At 40.1% G+C, this 19,693-nt stretch overlaps 1 protein-coding gene across 1 annotated transcript; it reads left to right on the top strand.

Annotated features, from left to right (window-relative positions):
* Positions 1-5,809: 5,809 nt before the first annotated feature.
* Positions 5,810-10,447, top strand: LOC122643604 (intracellular protein transport protein USO1-like). Its single transcript, XM_043837216.1, has 3 exons — positions 5,810-6,445; positions 6,733-7,222; positions 10,194-10,447. The coding sequence occupies exons 1-3, from the start codon at positions 5,810-5,812 to the stop codon at positions 10,445-10,447; spliced, it is 1,380 nt and encodes a 459-aa protein (XP_043693151.1).
* The last annotated feature ends 9,246 nt before the right edge of the window (positions 10,448-19,693 follow it).

Raw genomic sequence — 19,693 nt, forward strand, 5'->3', positions numbered from 1 at the left:
CATACTTATAAGGTAAGTTGACCTACTAGCAAAAAAAATTAGTTTAGATAAAAACCGTTCACCTAATTTTAAAATTAAATGAAAGAAAAAAAATTGAAACAATGAATTTTTAGCAACTTTTTTCCCCCTTGCTATGCTATTGTTCTTTTTTTTTATTCTCATTTTTACAAGCATTATATAAACCGTCTCAAAAATATAAATATTTTATTAAGTGGAAAAATAATATTAAATAACAGATAAATTCTAATGTTTATTGGTTAATATTTAATTTTATAAATATGAATTAATTATTATATAATTTTCTAGTGAAATAATATCTAATAGATACGTGTCTTTGCCTTTTGCCTTTTTTTTATTAAGGAAAAAAATTAATATTTTCTATTATGTTTTAGGTGTCGAGCTGTGCAATTTGGATCCTCTACTACCGAGCTGCTTGGCAGGACCGTGCTGCCCAGACACGACGTTGCTCACAATGTATGCCTTACCCCTGTTCAAATGCCTTGTTCGAGTGGGGAGAAGGCGGTCATTGCACGCAACACCGGGTCTAAGCAGCACGGTCCTACCAGGCAGCCCGGCAGTAGGAGATCTGGATCCAGCACTGTGACACTATGTTTAGAACTTTTTTTTTTTTTTGTGTAAACGGAAATTTTATTCAAAATTTTCCATGGAGAAACTCCTTTGCGAAAGTAAAGAAGTATTTATAATAAAGGCTCCGTTTGGTTGCAAGGAAAGTTAAAGGGAAGGGAAAGAAAATTTTTCGATCCTTAAAAAAAAAAATTTTGTAATCATTATCCCATGTGATTATATAAACTACTTAAATTTATTATCATATCTAGTAAAGATACATTTTACATGTAATATTTATTTTATAGTTTAAATCAAAAGGAAAATGATTGTAAAATAAAGTGAAATTTAATAACCAAATATGGAATGATTTGGAATTAGATATATTGTCACATGGTGTCACATGGGATAATGATTAAAAAATTTTCCTTTTTTAAATATGAAAATTTCACTTCCCTTCCCTTTAATTCCCCTTGCAATCAAATGGAACCAAAAGGTGGTGCGGCATGAATCCACCAAACATGGGAAACTCTAAGTCCGGATGAACCAGGCGTTAGATAATTTGCGAAACATTAAAGTTCTATTTTGATAAAGTGAAATATAACAAAGGAGAAGAGCTCAGAAATTGTAAGAACATCTTGGATAGTTCATAATAAACTTGGAATGATCGCTTCAAAGCAGGCTCTGTTCCTTGTTTTCTAGATTTCCCAACTTAAAGTGCTCCAAACTTGATCGATGTCCTTCTTCTTTACACCTTTGTCGAACTTTGAAAGGAAGAAATTAACGGAAAATAATTTTCTCTAATTTCTAAAAGTGTGCAGTGCGGCAGAGCTAGGTGGAGATGTCATCACTTGGCAACTTGGACATCCAATGGTTTGAGCTCATTGATATGGACCGTTGGATGTTCAAGCTGACAAGTGTCGACATCTCCACCTAGCATTGCCTCACTGCACATTTTTAAGGAATTGGAGAGAATTAAAATCCGAAATTAACCCCAATCATGAATACAGTTGCCTTGAAAATTTGAGATATCCAATCTAAAAGGGGAGGATCCAGATCCTCTATGGCATGTTGTCCGTAGCGGCCTGAGCGGCTCAGACTGAGCCGCGCGCGTAAAAACCGACTTACCCCTGCCCAAACGCCTTGCCCGAGTGGGGGTAAGGCGGTCATTATGCGCTCGGCTTAGTCTGTGCACAGGACGATGCTACGGGCAGCTGCGCCGTAGACGATCTGAATTGAAAAGGGGAAGGAAGCCTTCCAACAAATTTGCCGCATGGTTGCATTTGAAGAGGGCATGAGAAATGTTCCTCTTCTTTAAGACAAACAACACATATTGGGGATATTACGATTTGCCTTTGATAAAGAAGATTAGTCACAACAAGAGCATTGTGCCCACACTTCCAAAGGAAGATTTTTATTTTAGGAGCAACTTCCATCTTCCAAATTATTCTCCATTAATAGGGATTTGGTTGGGAAGATGAAGGAGAGAATTCGAAGGATCCACTGAGGCACTTAGGTGGTAAGCTGACCGGACTGTTAATCTTCCATTTTTTTAGAGAGCCCAAAACCAAAAGTCTTCAAGATCATATGATGGAATTGAGATTCTCAAAATTTCATGAACCTCTGTTGGGGAGAACAAGCTGGGAATTAAGAAGACCTGTTTTCCACTGATTGAAATTCTAATTAATAAGTTGATGCACATAGTGGATAGCCGATTGGGTTGGAGGGCTTAGGATTCGACCTTGGGGGAGGGTGGAAACATATATGCTGGCAGATTGGCCATTTCCAATTCTCTTATGAAGTCCCTTCAGCAGTACTACTTCTCTTCCTTTTAGGATTACTTTTCCATCCCCATGAGCCATATTTTGTAGGAGGAAGTTCAAGTTAAGTGGCTATTTGGGAAATACTTGACTTTAAGGACCTGAACCCCAAGACTCTATGGTTGCTCAAGAATCCTCCAGCATTGCCGAGCAAGTAATTAATGCTTGGTTGAAGTGATAAAATTCCCTGAAGCCTAACCCTCCCTCTCTTTTACTTGTGCAGATCTTTTTCCATTTCACCAAATAAACTCCCTATTCATTGTTGTTCTTCCACCAATATCAACTTATCAAGCTATTCATCAATTTTGAGCAAAGAAACTTTGGCATAAGGAAAACAAACATAGCATTTGTAGGCATGCTCGCCTTGACCATGATTTCCTTCTCAACTCCTAAGAGTAGTAGCTTTTCACTCTAGCCGGTTAGCTTGGTCTGAATCCTCTCCAAAATATATGAGAAGCTTTGACTTGTAGATCTTTTGAAAGAAGAGGGGAGCCCCAAATATACACCATGAGAGGAAACATGCTTGAGGTTCATAATCGAGGTAATGTAATCGCATGTGATCTGCTCGGTTTTCTGGCTTAACATGACACTGATCAAACTTGGATGTATTTAGTACGTTCCTAACCTAAAACCGAATTGTACTCGTTGAAAATTTGCATAATGGAAGAATTTTCATCTGTTGTAACCTTGGAGAAGATCATACAATCATCCGCAAACATTATGTGATGAATAATAGGCTCATTCGTGCTTATGCAAATGCTTGATAACTCCTTTGATTTGATCGATGACATGGTTGAAGTGGCATGGGAGAGTTTTCTGACAAAGAATAAACAGGTACGGGCTCAGGACCGGGTCTGCCCTGCCGAAGACCTCTTTGTGGAGTAACACACCCAATGAGTGATCCATTTACTTTGATGTGACATTGCACCGTTGAGATGCATTGCATTATCCAGTCGATCCATTGACCAGCAAAACCCAATTTCAATAATGTCTATTGAAGAAAAGACCATTCTATTTTATGGTATGCTTTATTTAAATCAAGTTTCAATGCCATCAACCCGGTCTTACCTTTTGATCTCTTTAGATTGTTCAGGACTTCATGGGCTATACGGATGTTGTCAGATATTAATCGCCCGAGGACAAATGCACTTTGTGTATGATTGATGATGCAATTTTACAAAGGTTTCAATCTATTTGCCACACACTTTGTAATGATTTCGTAAACAATTGAGCACAAACTGATGGGTCTTAGATGGACCATCTCGGTTGGGTTTTTTCTTTTCGAGATAAGAGCTAGAGTTGTTTTATTAAAAGAACGAATGAAGCATAAATCCATGAGAGAAAAAGTGTTGGACAGCTTTAATGACATCCTTTTCTGCAAAATCCCGATGTAATTGAAAAAATCTGCTGGAAAAACCATGTAAACTTGGAGCTTTATACCCTTTAATCTGATGAAACACCCTTGTCTAATTTCTTCATCAGGGAAAGGGCACAAAGTTTCAGATTTTCAGCATGTGAAATGATCATGTGAAAGGAAATCTGTACAATTGACAAGTTAAGAAGATGAGTATAGAGTTGAGAAATAGGACCGAATGTGTGTTGCATATAGGTTGTCATTGTTGGCAACCAAATGTAGTGCAGTGTTGAGATGGTTAGTCTTGAGGCTATGACAATGTCCAGTGGCTCAGGAAACTTTGTTTGGTAGTGATACAAAGTGTTTGGAAGTGTTTGGTGGTCTTTGGATTCACTCTTGTATCCTAAGTCATAGGTCACTGCGGCTGTGGTACCTTCAGGGATTTTTTCAGTATGTCCCGCATCAGATTTTGGAGGAGCTTTGAACTAAAAAAAGTTAGTTCGTCGAGTCCTCTTTACATCGGTTCAAACGGTTCGTCAATCCGATGTCAAACTAGGGAGTTATGAATTTTCTCGTATGGGTGTGCAGAATAGAAGCAAATCTGAAAATTTTGGATTTCATCTCATGCTTTCGGCCAGCATCACAGATTCAATTTGTGTCTCAGGGGTTTGTTTGTAAATAAATATAAATTTTATCTTCAATGACACAAATAGGTGGAACAAGGGGTTCTTTTGAAATTTACAAGAAATTGGTGATGTAACGTTGCTTTTGATAACAAAATAGTTTGAAATATTCTATTTTGAAATTATTTCTCCAAAGAGCTCTCAAAAGACGTGCCATTGATTTTTCCAAAAAGCTTTTTTAACAATACCCATTTTGAAGATTCTCTTTGTGAAGATTTGATTAGTTCATCTCAAAGGGTTATTTTGATATTTTTTCTAAAAGTCCTTTATTGTAAAAAGATAAGTGGTCTTCTTCTCCATAGAGAGAAGTACAGAACCGTGGAAAGAAAAAGAGGAAAAAAAAAAAAAAGGGAGAAGAAAAAAAAAGAAAAGAAGAAAGAAGGGGTTTTTGCTTGAGAAAAAAGAGCAACCAAAAGGGTGAAGATGGAATCTCTCTCTCTCTCTCTTTCAAGCTTTGATTTTTGAAGAAATAGAAGGCTGTTTTGGGTTGCATCAAGCTTATTCTCAATGGTTTTTGAACATTGCAACTTGCTTATTGGAGTATTGTTCATGAGGAAATTGGGCTTTTGAGTGGTTTTTGAAGAAATACAAGAAGAGGAAGAGACAAGCAGAAAGGAGCTATCTGTGGTCCCCTTATGGCAGTGTGCATTTGAAAACCCAAGTCTCTCCTTATAAGGGAAGAGTTGGTAGTTCCAGTGGGCTCCATCACATCTGAGATTGGTACAGACAAATGGTTGTAAGGCTTCTTATCTTCTATTGTTCTTTGTGATTGTCTGTGTTCTCTATTATTACTAGTGTTAGGTGATGCATGTTGATAACCTAAGTTAGTCTGACCTTGATTGTAGGGTATTGATATAAACCCAACTCTATTGATTTTTATTCTGTATTTAGTGGGTGCTAAATATTGGGAGTGGGTGCTCTCAGGTAGTGGGTACTTTTTGTACTGGCATTAATTGCCCTTTCAGTTCTATGCTGAGAAAATTTGGGTGTAGGTGCTCCCAGCTGTAGGTGCAGCGAAGTTAAGTATTAGAAAAATACGAAGCCTTTAGTGGCATTGCTCCATGGATGTAGGCAACTTGTCGAACCACGTATACCTTGTGTTGTGCATGTGGATTTTTGCATTATATTTGTATTAGCATTTGAAGTGTGTGGGCTGCAGGATGGGTGTACACACTTGGTAGAGCCTTTGAGTCTGGCAGGGGTGTGTACACGACTTTGTGGTTTATTTTCTGATCCGCCCAGTAATTACCAGTGCAAGTGGGGAAGAAATTAAAAAAATTGGATCACTGATTCACCCCCCTCTCAATGATAGCCATCGAACAACAATTGGTATCAGAGCTTGGGACTCAGTGACAGCTTCAGAGGTAGCTGAGTGATTTAGGGTCAGTATGGCTTCAGGAAAAGGGTCTTCAGGAAAGGTACCACACTTTGATGGAACAAATTATGCTTTTTGGAAGAACAAAATGGAGACCTATCTGGGGTCTCTTGGATATGATGTTTGGGCTTCAGTGTTGAATGAATACACCATGACTGGTGTTGCACCTACAGACAACCAAGAGAAAAAGAAATATGAAAACAACAGTAGAGCCATGCATGCAATCAAATATGCTCTTATTGACAGTGAGTTTGTAAAAGTGATGGAATGCAAGTTTGCCAAACAACTCTGGGACAAGCTAAAACGCATCCACGAAGGAGATGCAAAAATCAAAGAAGCTAAGCTCCAAGTTTATAGAGCTCAGTTTGAGGGATTGAAGATGTTGAATGAAGAAAACATTGAAGATTATATGCTTAGAGTCAATGGGGTTGTAAACTCCATAAGAGGACTGGGAGAGAGTCTAACTGACTCTGTTGTTGTGAAGAAAATTCTTAGATCTTTACCAGACAGATTTGACTCCAAGGTTTCAGCTGTTGAGGAAGCTAAGGATCTGGAGGTACTTAGCTTAGATGAGTTACATGGGATCTTTACAGCTTATGAGATGAGAAAAGGCAAAGGAAAGTCAGTTGACAAAGAGGCAGCATTTAAGGCACTGAAAAAATTAAAAATAAAAGAGCAACCTGAAAGTGAAGAAGAAGACAGTAATGATGATGATGAGATCATAGCCCACTTCACCAGAAAGCTAAAAAAGGGGACAGGAAAGTACAAAAATAAACTTCCATTTAAGTGTTTCAATGTGGTAAAGTTGGACACTTTGTAGCTAAATGTCCCCACAAGGGACAAATGGAGAGTGATGACGAAGAAGAAAAGAAAATAAGTCTCAAGAGAAAGAAGAAGAAGTTTTTCTCCAAGTCATCCAAGAAAAATCAATTCAAGAAAAGAAGCTTCATTTCTAAGAAGAGCAATGACACATCTGAGGAAGAATCTGAAGATGAATCAGATGATGATGTAGAAGATCATGCTATTTTTATGGTGTTTCAAGAAAAAGAGGATGATTCACTTAGAATAAGCACAACCTCAAAAGATGAAGAAGAAGGAGAGGTGGACTTTGAAGCTGAGTTGAGATCTGCTCTCAAAGAGCTCAAGAAAGAAAGAAAGAGGGTTAAACAAGTTTCACAAAATCTTAAGGAACAAGAACAATTAGTTCTTCAGTTGAAAAAGCAAGCAGATGAATCAAGAAAAATTCTAGAAGATCTTGAAGAGAAGTTATCACAGAAAACTACAGAATGCACAGAGCTTGAATCAGAAAATCTATCTTTGAAGGCTAAATTGGAAGAAGAGTCTAATATCCTAGCTGAATATTCTGATTTTCAGAAGGAGATTGATACTCTCAAGGCAAAGGTAGCAGAGTTTGAGAATGATTCAAGTATAAATGACATAGAAAAATCTTCATATGTGCATTCTAGTAGCAAGAAGCTTGATGAGATCCTTAGCTGTCACGCCCCTATTCCAGACAAGGAATATAATATCATATAAAGGGTGACTAGGACGACGCGTGTCATCCTACTAAACCGCCCGGATCACTGACACAGTGTCCCAACGCACAGTCATAACCAATATTAACACAATATAATATTAGAATGCAGAAAAGAGGAATATTACATTCCAAGGATCAGTAGTATTGCGGAAGCGTATAAATCGAATAGTTACAAGATGTTCAAAGGCTAGATGATAAATACAGTAATTAGTTACATTTCCAATGACCATCTAATAACTATCAAAAACGGTATAATAGTAAGTATTTCAACATAGGCCTTAGCCTCAAAAGTAAATCAAAAAGGGATCGAGTCCCGAATATCCTCACGGCCCGTAGGCACAATCATCGCAAGGACACCCGTCGCCATGTTCCTCAAACACGGCCTCCGGTTCCTCCTCACCAATCTCATCGTACCCCGAGGGCTGCACTCCAAGTCCCGCGAGATATCCGTCACCTGCATCATAATCTAAAAAGTGTGCGCACGAGGGGGTTAGCTCCACTGAGCCAGTGAGGGGATGGGGATGCACAAACACGCAATTCACATAGTCCAATGATGCATGCACATGTTAAGTCCATTTTTCCACCTAACAAACAACTAAGTCAATGGCATATGCTACTGTGACAACTCGGGAGACACTGTGGGTCACTTAACTTATCGCCACAATGAAACCTCAATTGTCACGTGGGACCTACGCCGATCGAAGCCTCCAAGACCACTCAGTGGCAGACCCCTGATAACCAATACTACCATGACTAGCCTCTCCCACCTCCATAGAATCCGGTGTACTGATTACCCAACACCTAAACCCCTGTTGGTAAGGGTCGTAGCATAAGGGTGTGAAATCCTAGCCACAATATACTACATGCAAGTCCTATCGTCCCGAGAGATAATCCGGGCGCATCAACTTTTCATCTGGTTTAGTGCCCGGTTACCAGCACGGCACGGCGCATACAGTTCAACATGACATTCAACATAATTTCTTCATAAATGTATATAGTGTTCGGGGTTCCGGCACCGGTACCCACCGGCATCGAGACCCATCAAGGTACAACATTACCAATCAACATTATAACAAATAGATATAAAATTATGCAATATGCACAAACATGCTTATTAATTATAATGAGTACATAATATATAGTGCAATAATAATAACAAGCCCAAACAACCAAACCCACTCACAGCGTATACGCCAAGCACCAAGATTATCAGTTGTCGCCTCGATCAAGCAATAAGCCACAAAATGAATATATTAACCTAAACAAAGAGTGAAATAAGGTTAAACGAGTGAAGGGAAAGGATCCCCAAAAGGTCTCCCATAATCACTTAAGTATAAGGTTTCAGAAACAAAGTGGTTGCAGGAGTGGTTTCATGCCCAAATTCTGCAACCACATGTAAATCCTAGGAAACCAGGGGTTCAGGACAGTTTTAGTCAAGGTCGGATGCGAGATGTGGTTTAGAAAACGAAACCGAGTGTAAATCCTAGGAAACCAGGGGTTCAGGACAGTTTTAGTCAAGGTCGGATGCAGATGTGGTTTCAGAAAACTGAAACCGAGTGTAAATCCGAGCTTCACAGGGGCCTTCTCAGGAAGGTAATTTCAGGGTGGTTTCTTGCAGGTCTGAAACCACTTGTAAATCCTCACACCTTCAGGTCCAAAATCCGAAGGATCCCCCTCCAAGGACTTCATTTTCAAGTGGTTTTAAAGCACAAGAACCTCTAGGAAACTCCATCCTAAGCTCATTAGGGTCCAACCTTAAATCTCTCAAATGGCAATGAGAACCCTTATATTAGAGCTCATAATGGAGTGAAATAACTCCACCATAGCTTGGGCTTTAATGCTCCATCGACTCCCTAGGTTCCAAGAGAGATCTAGGTCAATCTCTCCCATTACCCAACCCCTTTTAAAATCCAAAATAGAAGAAGGAAGAAGCTTCAATAGCTTACCTACCCCCAAGATGAGAGAGCTCCACGATTTATGGCCCAAGAGATGGGGTCTCCACCTTCCTCCAAGCCTCTTCACCTTCCTCTTCCTCTTTCTCTCCTCTTTCTCTCCTCCACGATTTAGGGTAGAAGAGAATGATGAAGGAGAAGTAATGTTCTCTCTCTCCCTCATGGACTCATTTATAATAAATGGGTATTTGGGTACCTCTAGACAAATGGGTCATGAGGCCTAATGGGTCAACCCATTAGCCCTATGTGGGTAAGTGGATGGAATAACCCATCATTGGGTCAATAGGTTAAATGGGTCTGCCCACAACCTTAATTAGGGAAAAGCCCATTCTTAGATGGGTTCATAAGAGATGGGTATAAGTCCCCAATGTACTTCCTAAAGGTACGCGGGACCCGAACTTAAATTATTCCCTTCTCTCATGAAATAGCTCGAGCGGTTCAAGCCCGGACCCGCACTTCAAGGTTACCAAGGGAAGAATAATAATAAGTCTTGAGGCTAGAACTTACTTTTCCCCTGTCATGGTTTATTACCCATGACCCCGAACAGCTTCGCCACGGCAATGCTAAGCTCATCACCGAACGAATTATCCAACTGAGGTGACGGTCCAGGATGCTCTCTCCTGAACTCCTCGCTTCCCGGGCTGGTACTTGGAGGGTAGTCGACGAAGTCGCCATCAACGAACTTTCCCCACTGGCGGTTGAGGAATCTTTCCTCCACAGGCAAACCCGTGCTGTGGTCAACGATTTTGTAGCTAGGTTTGACCATCATGGAGAACAGGTCACCAGCATACATGGCAGCGGTATCTACACGTCACGAGAAGAAATGATATTTAATTATATCCTGGGGTACGGGTATAACATTAGCTCTCAGAGATCAACCCAGAACAAATTCGGTCTTGAATTTGTAGGAGAATCATCAAAGAGTGCCAAAGGAAAAGGAAAAGGCACAACACAGAATCCTATTGCTGTGAAGGATAAGAGAGTTGAGAAAAACCAAACTCCATCCCATAAGACTAACCATGCTAGACAACAACAAATGGCATGGCCAGGCAGGAGAGTAGAGAGCTTTGGTTATTACTATCCTTCTCAACAGAATGCTAGAAATGTTGTTGATCACAGGGCTCAGTACAAATGGCAAAGAGAGCCAATGAGACAAAGATAGTTCTTTCAAGGTCATTGTTTCAAGTGTAATACTTTTGGACACAAAATTTCAGATTGTAAATTCAATATTGGTCCACCAAACTTTGTTGATAGGAATCCTTTTACACCCTTGATGGATGTGATGGTTGAGTGCTACAGATGTAGCAATTATGGACATATTGCTAGGGACTGCAGAACTGTATTTCCTCCACAGAGACCATACAACAGACATAGATAGGGTAATGTCAGAAGTGTTAAAGCAACCATTCCTAGAGAGAAGCAACTACAGAAACCTCAATCAAGAAACAGAGTTTGGGTTCAGAAGAGTAGTGCAGAAAAGGGCAACAGTTCTATGGTTATACAAACAGCTTTCAGAGCTCAAGGGGACTCAACACCATAGATTCTTAATAGTGGCTGCTCAAGTCATATGACTGGAGATAAGAAGAGGTTTGAGAAGTTAGAGACCTACGCAGGTGGGTCAGTGAAGTTTGGGAACAATGATGGTGCCAAGATAGTGGAAAAGGGTACCATTAGTCTCAACAATGGGAAGGTGCAATCCCAAGATGCCTTGTATGTGGAAGGGCTTAAACACAACTTACTCAGTATCAGTCAAATCTGTGAAGTTAGAGACCTATGCAAGTGGGTCAGTGAAGTTTGGGAACAATGATGGTGCCAAGATAGTGGGAAAGGGTACCATTAGTCTCAACAATGAGAAGGTGCAATCCCAAGATGTCGTGTATATGGAAGGGCTTAAACACAACTTACTCAATATCAGTTAAATCTGTGATAGGGGACATGAAGTGGTGTTTAATAGCCAAGGTTGTGAAATTAGAAGAACAAGCACAGGGAAGTTGATGGCCACGGGAAAAAGAACTTCAGGGAATCTCTACACTTTGACAGAGACAGTTAAAGACACTTGTATGGTAAGCATGGAAGAAGAGACATGGTTATGGCACAGGAGGCTTGGACATATTGGGTTTAACAGTCTTGGAAAGATTTCTTCAAAGAAGGCTGTTAGAGATATACCTATTTTGAAAAAGCCATCAAACCATATTTGTGGTTCTTGTCAGAAAGGGAAACAGACTAGAGTATCTTTCAAGTCAAAAGAGTATCATACTAGTAAACCATTGGAGTTGGTGCACACTGATATATGTGGTCCTATGAGGACACAGAGCATCACAGGAGAGAGATATTTTATCTTATTTATTGATGATCACTCCAGAATGACATGGGCATATTTTTTGAAGCACAAATCAGAAGCATTAGAAATGTTCAAAGTCTTCAGAAAATAAGTTGAGAAATAAACAGGGAAAGTGATTAAATGTCTAAGATCTGATAGAGGAGGTGAGTACACCTGGACAAACTTCAAAGAATATTGTTATGAAAATGGCATCAGAAGACAGACCTCAGCTGCAAGAACACCTCAACAAAATGGTGTTGCAGAAAGGAAGAACAGGACTATTCAAGAGATGGCCAGGACCAAGTTGATTGAAAATGACATGGGTAACAAATTTTGGAGAGAAGCAGTTCACACTGCAGTATATATTCACAACAGATGTATGTTGAGAGCTCATGAAAATAAAACTCCCTATGAGATTTGGTTTGGTAAGAAAGCTACAGTAAGACATTTCAAAGTCTTTGGTAGCAAGTGCTACATCAAAAATATCAATCAAGATTTGGGGAAGTTTGATGATAGAGCTGATGAGGGCATCTTTCTAGGCTACTCCACCACAAGCAAAGCCTACAGATGCTACAACAAAAGACTTGGCAAAATTATGGAAAGTGCAGATGTCAAGGTTGATGAGAAAAGAGATTCCTCTACTAGCTCAGGAGCTGATTCTATTAAAATTGAAGACCTCACTGAGGTGAGTGAAGCAGGTGAGGATAGGCAAGAAGGAAGAGATGAATATGGGCATGAACATGACAAGTTTGACACTGAGGCAGATGAGCAGGAAAAGAAAAGCAGGACTGTTAAGAATCATCCAGAAAATCAAATTATAGGTGATCCTAGTGCAGGGATGAGAACCAAGAGTACAGGTAAGCAAACTAGAAGAGTGTACTCCAACACCTACTCTCTTCTCTCACAAGTTGAGCCAAAAATTATTGAGGAGGCAAGTAGAGATGAGAGCTGGATGAAAGCCATGAATGAAGAGCTTGACCAGATTGAAAGAAATCACACATGGGATTTGGTTCCTAGGCCAGTTGACAAAAATGTAATTGGAACAAAATGGGTCTTCAGAAACAAACTCAATGAAGGGATATGCTCAAGTAGAAGGTATTGATTTTGAGGAGACTTTTGCTCCAGTGGCAAGACTTGAGGCAATCAGACTGTTTCTAGCACTAGCAGTTCACAAAGGCTTCAATGTTTATCAAATGGATGTTCAGTTTGCTTTCTTGAATGGCACATTGGATGACGAAGTTTACACAAAGCAACCTGATGGATTCCAACTCAGTGAAGACTCTACACTTGTCTGCAGGTTGAGGAAGGCTTTATATGGGCTGAAACAAGCTCCCAGAGCTTGGTATGCTAGATTGGACACCTATTTATGTCATTTGGGTTTCAAAAAGGGCATGATGGACGGTAATTTGTATGTGAAATCAACTGTAGATAGTCAGGTTGTGGTAGTTGTGTATGTAGATGACATCATTTTTGGTGGCCACAAGGATGAGATGTGTAGAGACTTTGCAGAGAAGATGCAGGCAGAATTTGAAATGTCTATGTTGGGTGAACTCTCATTCTTTTTGGGGTTGCAGATCAGTCAGCTAAAAGAAGGAATTTTTATCTGTCAATCCAAGTATGTGAGTGAAATGTTGAAAAGGTTCACCATGGAAGACTGCAAACCTGTTAGTACACCCATGATGACTGGATGCAAGTTGACTAAAGATGATGCATCCCCATCAGTTGATCACACCACTTATAGGTCAATGATTGGAAGTCTCTTGTACTTGACAGCTAGTAGACCTGATATCTTACAGGCTGTGTGTATGGTTGCAAGATTTCAGGCTGGGCCCAAAGAAACTCATGTACCAGCTGTGAAGAGAATTTTTAGGTACTTGAAAGGTACCATTGACTATGGCTTGTGGTACCCCAGAACCAAGGACTTCACATTATCAGCTTATTCAGATGCAGACTGGGCAGGTGATGTGGATGACAGGAAAAGCACCAGTGGTGGTGCATTCTATTTGGGTGGTAGTTTAGTGGCTTGGCATAGTAAGAAGCAAGATTCGGTCTCCCTTTCTACTGCAGAGGCTGAGTATATAGCAGCCACATCATGTTGTACACAGGTGTTATGGATGAAACAGATGATGAAGGTTTTAAGTATGGAGGTTGATAGGTCTGTGGTGATTTATTGTGATAATACAAGCACAATCAACATCTCAAAGAATCCAGTCATGCACTCCAGGACAAAGCACATTGCAATTAGATATCACTTTTTGAGAGAGAAGGTCACAGAAGGAGTAGTGAGATTGAAGTTTATCCCCACAGCAGAACAACCAGCAGATATCTTCACAAAACCATTACCCAAGGAGCAGTTTGAGTTCCTCAGACAGAAGTTGGGAGTGGTTCTTATCCCCAGGCACTGAGGTGTAGAGGGGCAGGGGGAGCTTTCTTATTGTAGATGATTTGCTCCCATTATGGGCTCAAAGGGAGTCCTTGTACATCCCTTTGTACTTGTTGTCAAAGGGGGAGAGAGAGTCCTCATCACTGTATAGAGAGATTTCCTGTCCTTAATAGGGGGAGAAATTGCAGGTTTTGCAAGCAGGGGGAGTTTGAGTATGCTGTGTATGTTTGTTGCGGCACACAGATGATGAGAAGGTTGCCAACAACTCCAAAGGGGGAGATTGTTGCATATAGGTTGTCGGCAACCAAGTGCAGTGCAGTGTTGAGATGGCCAGTCTTGAGGCTATGGCAATGTCCAGTGGCTTAGGAAACTTTGTTTGGTAGTGATGCAAAGTGTTTGGAGGTGTTTGGAGGTGTTTGGTGGTCTTTGGATTCACTCTTGTATCCTAATTCATAGGTCACTGCGGCTATGGTACCTTCAGAAATTTTTTTAGTGGATCCCGCATCAGATTTTGGAAGAACTTTGAACTAGAAAAAGTTAGTTCATCGAGTCCTCTTTCCATCGGTTCAAATGGTTCGTCAATCCGACGTCAGACGAGGGAGTTATGAATTTTCTCGTATGGGTGCGCAGAATAGAAGCAAATCTGAAAATTTTGGATTTCATCTCATGCTCTCGGCCAGCATCACAGATTCAATTTGTGTCTCAGGAGTTTGTTTGCAAATAAATATAAGTTTTGTCTTCAATGACACAAATAGGTGGAACAAGGAGTTCTTTTGAAATTTACAAGAAGTTGGTAATGTAACGTTGCTTTTGAGAACAAAATGTTTGAAATATTCCATTTTGAAATTACTTCTCCAAAGAGCTCTCAAAAGACGTGCCATTGACTTTTTCAAAAAGCTTTTTTAGCAATACCCATTTTGAAGATTCTCTTTGTGAAGATTTGATTAGTTCATCTCAAAGGGTTATTTTGGTACTTTTTCTAAAAGTCCTTTATTGTAAAAAGATGAGTGGTCTTCTGCTCCATAGATAGAAGTAGAGAGAAATACAGAACCATGGAGAGAAAAAAAGAAAAAAAAGGGAGAAGAAAAGAAAAGAAGAAAAAGGGGTTTTTGCTTGAGGAAAAAGAGCAACCAAAAGGGTGAAGATGGAATCTCTCTCTCTCTCTCTTTCAAGCTTTGATTTTTGAAGAAATAGAAGGCTGTTTTAGGTTGCATCAAGCTTATTCTCAATGATTTTTGAGCATTGCAACTTGCTTATTGGAGTATTGTTCATGAGGAAATTGGGGTTTTGTGTGGTTTTTGAAGAAATACAAGAAGAGGAAGAAACAAGAAGAAAGGAGCTACCTGTGGTCCTCTTATGGTAGTGTGCACTTGAAAACCCAAGTCTCTCCTTATAAGGGAAGAGTTGGTAGTTCCAGTGGGCTCCATCACATCTGAGATCGGTACAGACAAATGGTTGTAAGGCTTCTTATCTTCTATTTTTCTTTGTGATTGTCTGTATTCTCTATTATTACTAGTGTTAGGTGATGCATGTTGATAACCTAAGCTAGTCTGACCTTGATTGTAGGGTATTGATATAAACCCAACTCTATTGATTTTTATTTTGTATTTAGTGGGTGCTAAATACTGGGAGTGGGTGCTCTCAGGCAGTGGGTACTTTTTGTACTGGCACTAATTGCCCACTCAGTTCTATGCTGAGAAAATTTGGGTGTAAGTGCTCCCAGCTGTAGGTGTAGCGAAGTTAAGTATTAGGAAAATACGAAGCCTTTAGTGGCATTGCTCCGTGGATGTAGGCAACTTGCCGAACCACATATACCTTGTGTTGTGCGTGTGGATTTTTGCATTATATTTGTATTAGCATTTGAAGTGTGTGGGCTGCAGGATGGATGTACACACTTGGTAGAGCCTTTGAGTCTGGCTGGGGTGTGTACACGACCTTGTTGTTTATTTTCTGATCCACCCAATAATTACCAGTGCCAGTGGGGAAGAAATTAAAAAAATTGGATCACTGATTCACCCCCCCCTCTCAGTGATAGCCATCGAACAACAATGTGGTTGTGCAGCTCTTCCTCCTCAGTTACCCAATGCCCAGCTGGGGTCTTGAGCTTTGTGATCGGTTTATTTACCGTTGCTGGGCTGTTGCAGTGTGGAAAAAGCCATGTTCTTGATACCATGCTTGGTGTAGGAGACCTGCAATTTCTTTCTATACTGGATTTCAAGATCTCTGTGATCATTCGGCTGAGTAGAAGCTTGAAGATTTTCCAATTTTGCATTTCACCTTGTTAATTTCAACATGGGCATTGCCAAAGGTGTGTTTACTCCAAACCTTCAGCTTTGATCTACACTGTTGGATCTTAAATTACAGGCAAAAATCAACTTACTATGTTTAGAACCAATATTATTAGTAAGTTGGCTAAAATCATGTATAGCTTTGACATGGCTTGCTTCCCCCCTTCATCTTGAGGCCCATCTATTTCATCGATTAACTACTTTTTTCACAATTGGATTGGTTTTCCCTAACCCTAGTGATTTCGATATGATTTGGGTATCACTTTTCTGGCAATTTGGAAAACAAGAATCAAGCTATTTTAACTATTTGGATCTATCTTTGGTTGTTACATTGGAGGCTTTTTAGAGTATTGTTGAGGCCAACTACATTGGCTCTATTACCAAAACGTACTCTAGTTCCAGAGGCTATTCCTCGACTACTTTCTTTTATTACCCCTCTTACTCCGTCTCATTATGTTAATATCCACACTAATGGTTCTTGGCTTCTCTCAGACTTGTCACACAGTTATAGGATTGATCATTTGTTCTAGTTTGGGATATAGTTCATTGCAGCTAAGTGCTCCAATTGTTTGTCCTTTGCTTTAGCAATGGAAACAGAGGCTATTCGTGATTGATTACTTCTAGCCCATGCAATGCACTCTCAGCACTTTTTATATTTTCGGATTGTTAGGTACTTATTTCCTGTCTTAACACCTCTTCTGGATCGTTGGATTGGGCCGTCGAAGCTATTGTGGAAGATATCAGGCTTTTGGTTTCTTATTTTTCTCTTGTATCCTTTTCTTTAATTTGTTTCCCATACTCTTACCAAGAAAGCCCATTTTTTGGCTTCTGGTGCTTCTAAAAAATGAATTGTACATATGATGTCTCTCTACTATTACCAGAGTCCACCTAGGAGCACTAATATAACATTTAGTGAGTTCCCCCTCTCCATGTGCACCGAAGTGCACCTCAACACTGAGGAGATGTGTTCACTCCCATACCTAACTTGGGTGATGATTGGGTAGTGAGGAATGAAGCTTGCATCTCTGTGCTCTTCTAACTTAGGCTTCTGCTTGTTCATTTTCTATACCTTTTTCTCAGTAGTCCTCTTGCTCTGTTAGCCCTTTTGTTCAGTCACAAACTTCTTCCTCTATTTTTATCCAAACAAACTCACCGTAGACTTCTTTGTTGCCTTTCCAACTAATGTACTTGCTTTTCTGAAGTCTGCCTGTGCTAACAATGATTAGACATTTGTCTTTGATCTGTTATTTTCTCTCCAGGTTCTGTTCATTGTTGCATTGGCCTTCTTCTTGGGTACCTTAGTTTGTGCTTGTGTCTTCTTTCTCCACATACTACACAATGCAACTTGAGAATACTCACTAGACTATGATTGTTTCTCCTTGGGCTGCCTTAATGGCTTTTATGTTTTGGTGAATTCTATTTGTATGTGAAAGAGCTATTTTGTTCTTCAAAGTACTTTAATGAGTATATAGGTTTCAAGCATTGTGGAGGTTGTCCCTGAGCTTAAGCATCAAACTGGAGTATATCAAGCTGCTCGAGAGTGTCATGGAGTGATGGATCACAATCTTGAAGATTAAGTCTAGCTATCTAAAAGGATTCAAGCAACTCGAGCCGAGGTTGGAAGATTTATTTTGTTTGCTTGAATGTATTCCTAGGTTTTAGTTTTCATCTTGTATTTATTTAGTTGATCCTAAGATGTAATGATCTTGTGCACTCAGGCTCAACTAATCACCTAAAGGACTTAAACTAGAATACCTTAGATAGGTGGTTTATAGTGTTGACTAACTAAGTGAAAATAAACATAATGGGTGATATTCATATTGATCTTGACTTAGCCTTTTGATAACATCTATTGGTCCTTATTTTGGTTCACTTGGCATAATAGGAGCTTTAACTAGAAGATATATCCAAATGATTCGAGCCAAAATTGGTATAAGGGCTAAATTGGCTCTAACGGTCAATTGAGTAGCCAACCATATGCTAGGATAAGCAGTTGACCATTCCTGAGACTGCTGATTACTAAGAATACCTTATCGCAAACAGTCAAAATGGTGGCCGATCGGATCATCGGCCGGTAGATGTTCTAGAGGTGTTCATTTTCAATCTACGTGGTAGCAGTCGATCGGCTTTGTTCAAACGGTCGACCAGTGCTTAAAAAACTAGTCAGTTAGAAGGCATAACAACTAGTTTTTTTTTTTTTAAACCATTGGGACTTTCTCTATAAACAGGAGAACAACTGGGATTTTAAAAGAGAGATTTTAGACAAATTATGGGGAAACCCTACTAGAATAAAACTAGAAAATCTAGTCCAAGTGAGCTTAAACTTGCAAATCATATGTGTTACACCCACACCCCAGATATACCCCTATACCCTGGGGTAGTTTAGACCTTTACCTAGAGGGCAATGCCACGGTGGCACTGACCAACACCTGTAACCCCAGACTTAAACTATTACTAAAAGTATCCCCTCGAAGACCTGGAAGTGTGGGTCAAAGCCCCACAACTTTCCTTGAAGTTTGGGCCCTGATAGCAGCACCGGAGTCACGAACGGACTCACTCGTACTGAATCCGCTCGTGCTGTTATCTGCATTTTTGGGTTTATTTTTTTGTGGGACCCACATCCCCGTTTCCCAGACACTATAATTGGACCTTTGGACCATATGGACCCCTACCCTTGCCATTAGATGGTTAGTTGAACCATGAGAGTAGGCCCACAAGGCCTAACTTGAATGAATAATGGGTTTTGTATACCCTAACCTATACCAAAGAAACCTTAGTGGACAATTAAGTCCTATGGACTTAGGATGCACCCCAAACATGATCTAATGGATTTAATGGTTGTGACTAAGGCCAAACAAGCCCTAAGACCTAACTAAAATCCATTTAAAGACCTAAGGGCCACTAAGTGTTTGGGGGTACCTAAACCAAACATGGCCTAAGACCCATTTAGCCCTTCAAAGGATAAGAGAATCCTTATTCTCTTATCTCTCCCCCTCCCAAGTAAACCATGGAGGAGAAGAGATAAGAGAAGAAGTAGGAGGAAAGAAGAAGAAGAAGTAGAAGTAGGAGAGGAATAGGAGGGGAAGGGAAGAAGATGGAAGCCATGCCAAGATGGCTGGCTACCCCACATCTCCTCCCTAAGCTGACCTGACCCAAGGGAGAAGAGCAAGAGGAGGAGAAGAGATGGAGAGGATGGTTGGAAGGAGAGTCTCACCAAGGTAAGCTCCCCAAACCTAGTTCTCCCCCATTTCCTCTTTGATTTTGATGGTTTCTTGAGCTTGAGCTAACCTAGGGTTCCATTTGGGACTCAAGGGGATGCTTGACCCTAATTGGGAGCTCTAATGGAGCTAATCCAGACCTACAAGTGCTGCATTTGCAGCCATTGTTGGTGAACCCTTGGTCCTAAGCCATGAAACC

Source organism: Telopea speciosissima, chromosome 10 (genome assembly GCF_018873765.1).
Source record: "Telopea speciosissima isolate NSW1024214 ecotype Mountain lineage chromosome 10, Tspe_v1, whole genome shotgun sequence".
Classification (NCBI taxonomy): domain Eukaryota; kingdom Viridiplantae; phylum Streptophyta; class Magnoliopsida; order Proteales; family Proteaceae; genus Telopea; species Telopea speciosissima.